Source organism: Mus caroli, chromosome 6, assembly GCF_900094665.2.
Source record: "Mus caroli chromosome 6, CAROLI_EIJ_v1.1, whole genome shotgun sequence".
NCBI lineage: Eukaryota > Metazoa > Chordata > Mammalia > Rodentia > Muridae > Mus > Mus caroli.
Window position 1 is genome coordinate 94,878,571 of NC_034575.1, and position 4,997 is coordinate 94,883,567.

General features: G+C 44.6%; 1 protein-coding gene across 18 annotated transcripts in view; it reads right to left on the reverse strand.

The window, feature by feature from the left end:
- Positions 1-4,997, reverse strand: part of Foxp1 (forkhead box P1) — a 601,333-nt gene that overhangs the window by 38,043 nt on the left and 558,293 nt on the right. For all 18 annotated transcript variants that reach the window (XM_029478353.1, XM_029478349.1, XM_029478348.1 and 15 more), the window contains one exon: positions 3,479-3,566. In XM_029478353.1, coding sequence (XP_029334213.1) covers positions 3,479-3,566 — 88 coding nt within the window. The remainder of the gene's footprint in view (positions 1-3,478; positions 3,567-4,997) is intronic.

Here is a 4,997-nt window from a genome sequence, read left to right on the forward strand (position 1 = left end):
CTTTGTAGACCAGGCTGGCTTCGAACTCAGAAATCCGCCTGCCTCTGCCTCCCGAGTGCTGGGATTAAAGGCGTGCGCCACCACGCCCGGCGGTTTGCTTTTTATTTGAGACAGGGCATTGCTACCTAGCTCTGGCTAGCCTGGAACTCTCTGTGTACACCAGGCCGGCTTTGAACTCCCAAAGATCCAGCTGCTTTTGCCTCCTGAGTGCAGGTATGGTTATGCACCTCCAGCCCAACTCACTCATGGTTTTGGAAGATTTATTTATTTTATTTATAATTCATGTGTGTGTGTGTGTGTGTGTGTGTGTGTGTGTGTGGCATATGAGTTTATGTACACCGTGTATGCAAAGGTGCCCGCGAGGCTAGAGGAACGCGTCAGATCCCCTGTAACTGCAGTTACAGACAGTTGTGAGCCGTCACGTGGATACTGGGAATCTCCATCCTTTGCAAGAGCCATTAAGAGCTCTTAACTGCTGAGGCACTGTCTAGCTTCCCACGTGCCATCTATTTTATAGTTCAATTTTCCTTGTAGAATACAAGAAACAGGAAGGCAGCTTTACCCACTTCTAACCATTACCATCCTTCACAGAGCCTCCAAAGAGGGCTGCACTCTGCAAGGAGATGAATAAACGAGCCAGTATCCCTCAATCAAAGGTGGGCAAGCGCTTGTCTTATGAAGTTGCTGGGATGCCGCCCTGACTGATGTAGAGCTGAAGGTTTTACACGTTGTGGCTGAGGAGGCATATGGAGGGGTAGGCAGAGCTGTAGACAGCCAGGAACCCCGGTAGGGGAGGGGGAGTGGAACACGTGACTAACATAAGGGCATTTCTCATCCCCCTGAGCAGAGGTTGTTTGGCAAACTTCTACAATGGCCTTATAGTAAATGTTGTCAGCTTTGTAGCCCATCGGGCGTCTGGTGCAGTTACCAGGTCTTATCTCCATGGAGTACGAACGTTTGCACGTTATAGGTGAATGGGCTTTGCCCTGTCTGTGTCTCCTTATAACGCAGTGTACACACAATGAAATGTGATTTTCACCTCTCATGGACAGTCTCTCACCCTGACCACTTTGTCATTCTGTGCTAACTCCTAGGAAGCACCATGCACCCCTTATATCCATACTCTTAAGCCAAGAAGAAATGGGACCCGCAGGACCGTCGTGCCCGCCATGCCTCTTCTCCATGAAAGCAACTCTCAGGCAAAACTTGGTGACTTCCCAGGTAACTATAAGCACCTGGCTGACTTCCATCAGATCAGCTTTCTTTCTATCACCTACTGAAAAGCCTGCCTTTGGTTTGATCGAGGCTGAAGGCTGCAATCTCAGAGCACATGAAACCTGAAAACAGTCCATCCAGCCTTCCTCTTATCCATTTCTAGTCCTATGCCCCACCCACCCAAAATCATCAGAGGGCCTGCCAGGAGATAACAGCCTGGCTGACCGATGGGCTCACTCTGCCCATTCTCCCACCCTTCTCTGTGGAGAGTGTATAATAACTGATGACGCTGATAAGGTATATTCTCAGTTCCCTAATAACTAATAGTGGCCCACAATCAACCACGCAGACAGGAAGACCTACTTGGGCAAACTGTGACAACTCCAACAACCTATTTATGCCTGTCATAGGAATTTAATCTCATAGCGCATAAATCAATCTAGAGACATACATCATTTTGAAACCACCACCACCAATAACCATATAGATATTCAGGCCGTAAGGTATCTATTCAGTGGAATCCACGTTTGTAAAGTCTGACTTTTAAACAGACATGGGGAGTGGGTTAATCCTACCTGCTTTTCTTCTCTACAGATATGCTCAGGTTAAATATGCTTCTGAAAACGGGTTTTATGCTATGTTCTAAGCTTGTACAAACATCTCACTATTTTTGTTAAATTTATATTTGCTCTCTGAATGGAAAATATTAACAAGCTCAAGAAAATAACTCATGAGAAAAAAGTATTCTACCAGAATTGTAGTTTCTCTTATAAGACATTTTTTTTCTTTTTTTCTTTTTTTTAGAAAATCCTCTCTGTCCTAAAAAGTCACAACACAAAGTTTAAGTGTGTTTGGGCTGATTTTTCTCTGCAACTATTTGAAGCTGTAAATGACTTAACTCAGTAAAACTCCAAATGTAATTATCTTCTGTACTTAGCCTAGGGCTCTCCATATATCTCGGCATTGCTGCCTTGCATACAAAATAGGCTTTTCCATGGCTGGTACCAATATAATGTACAACATTGTTTTAATTTCCCCTCGCCGGCTAACCTCTTGCCTACACTGGACCGGCTGGGGGACGAAGCGTCCCGAGTCATCAACCACTCAAAAGCGTTCTGGAACTCAGTTGCATAAATGGGGTTTGCGGGGTCAGGCTTTTGCAACCGTACATTTTCATAATCTCCATTTCTGACCCAATTTTTACTTTCAGAAACTAATTTTCGATTAATTACACCAAAAGGGGGTGGTTACTGTTAAAATATGGAGGTGCATCCACAAGTTCTACCTACAAGTCCAACACACATTTAAAATGTCTCCAGCTCCCTCACAGGGAAACTGTACAAGTTCACTCTCCAGTCATAAAATACACTCAATATAGCCCAGAGCATTTCCCAAAACCATGTTGCAGATATGGCAGACATACATACAGCATATGCATCATGTATTAATATGTGTTTATGTACTTGAAATATATAGTGAACACAATTACTCTCAGGGACAGGAAAGAGACAAGGGACCAAAGGCCAAACAGGGACTGAATGTTCTGATGGCTCACATGTGGCTTGGAACACACATGTCTGTGGGTTCACTCGCCCATCCCGATCTCACACACTCATCTTCTGCCCGCTTCCGCACATGTTCCCTTAGACTCACTCCCTTTAGCTCCACTTCAACATCATTAGCAACTTCTGGGAGGTACAGCAACAACAGATGACCAGAAAGTGGGACGGACAAGAGATGGCAGAGAGAGAGAGAGAGAGAGAGAGAGAGAGAGAGAGAGAGAGAGAGAGAGAAGAGAAGAGAAGAGAGAAGAGAAGAGAAGAGAAGAGAAGAGAAGAGAAGAGAAGAGAAGAGAAGAGAAGAAGAGAGAAGAGAAGAGAAGAGAAGAGAAGAGAAGAGAAGAGAAGAGAAGAGAAGGAAGAGGAGAGAGGGAAGAGAGGAGGGGGAAAGGAGAAAAAGAGATGAGGAGATTGAGAAATGAAGGGAGAGAGGAAAGAAGGAAGACGGAAGAGGAGACAGGAGAGAGGGAAGGCTCAGGGTGGTGACTCACACAGTGCTGCTTGGAGCCTAGAAAGGTGTGAGTGTCAGTCCCACAGAGTGCGATGAAACTGAGCTTCCCCAGATAATAATTTTTAAAAAGAGGTTACAATTATAAGATCAAATGGACAACAGGCTGTGGGGTTTCCATCAGAGAATTCGAACACTGCAGAGGGGTAGGAGCTGAGGAATACTCAAGAAATATTAGAAAGAAATGTGGCTTTACCTGTAGCTCTAACTGCTGTACAACCTGCATTTGTACTCTACATTGAGCTGTGCTTCTATCGTCCAGCGCATGCTCACTGTTGAGATGTCTGCAACAATACATAGAAAACTGGTAAGTGAAATGGAAAAACAAAAATGAAAAGAATACAAGTTACCAGGATGCTTATGCAGGAGCAGCGGGTCTCGTCGTGGGGGTGGGGGGACACCCGTGTAGGAGGGGGTGGCTGGCCCTCACTCACCTCTCCCACCTGTTCATACCACCATCATCCCACAGAATTGGACACACGGTTATCACCACAGGGAAACACTGTGCCGGGTATCTGGAGGGAGCCATGGATTTCTCATAAATTTGAAAGCAGAGATTAAGTCAGTGCAGTGCTTCAAGATCATGGCAGTGGTGGAAGCAAGGCAAGGCCTGCTGGGTGCTTCAGACTTTTGTAAGGGTCTGGACAGAATCGTCTGGCCGCAAGAATACTGGTTTTCCAGAAAAGATGCCATGTCCTTACACTGACAATATGTCACGTTTGTGTGAAAAGAAGAGATGGTTAAAGAGTGAAAAGCCAGCCTTGACACGTGAGGCCGGAACCCACAGGTGTAGAATCTGTACCAGGCAAGGAGACACACACAGTGACCCAGGGCAGAGCTGCCCAGTGCCCTGACTGTCAAGAGTTTCAATCCCTGGACCATGGATGATGCTGGCCCCATGCTGAGTATGCCTGTCTTGTGGTCCTTTCAGTGTTTATTCGACTTTACAACAGGGAAAAAGCTAACACAGTAAAATTTCAATCAGTTCTAACATATGCAGGAACTCTGGTAATCAGAGGGCTGAATCACTGCCTAAAATCTCAAAAATAAAAATTCATGGACCCAAGTTACTCAATCCTTTCTCATTAGGGAGGGAAAGGGAGTGGGAGTGAGAGGGGCAGAGGGAAAGGGGAAGAGGGAGAGAGAATATAAATAAAAATGAATGTGCCTTAAATTCTACTAACATGGACTCTCATAAAATTTAGGCCAAAAACTATCCACGTCAAATGTCTACCTTTTGACTTCATGAGGTGAGAAGCCAAACTCCACGTGGTTCTCAGGAAATATCCTTTACTCAGGAACACTTGCAAGACAGTTATAATCTGTGTTCTAAAAGCAGTTACAACTTTTATCCTAAATCCAAAATGTATATACAGCCTCGTGACTTTCATAATTATTAAATATCTAATACCTACCCCTCCCCTCAAATAAATAAATAAATAAATAAAAGGTAAAATGGAGACATGGTGGGTCAGACATTAGCTCCCATCTTAGTGAGAAATAATGACTACAGTCTTCTCTGTTTAAGTGCAGGCCACACCATGTAGCCCAAGCCGAGGGTCTTAGCAGTTACTCACCTTGCATGAATAATAGTTTACAACTGGTTTTAAAAAGGATGGTGTAATTGAGAAAATGGCCAAGTTCAGGTGTGCTTAAATAGGAATTATTCAACTCTTTCAAAATGAATAGGAGAGGGGAGAGGGGAGAGGGGAGAG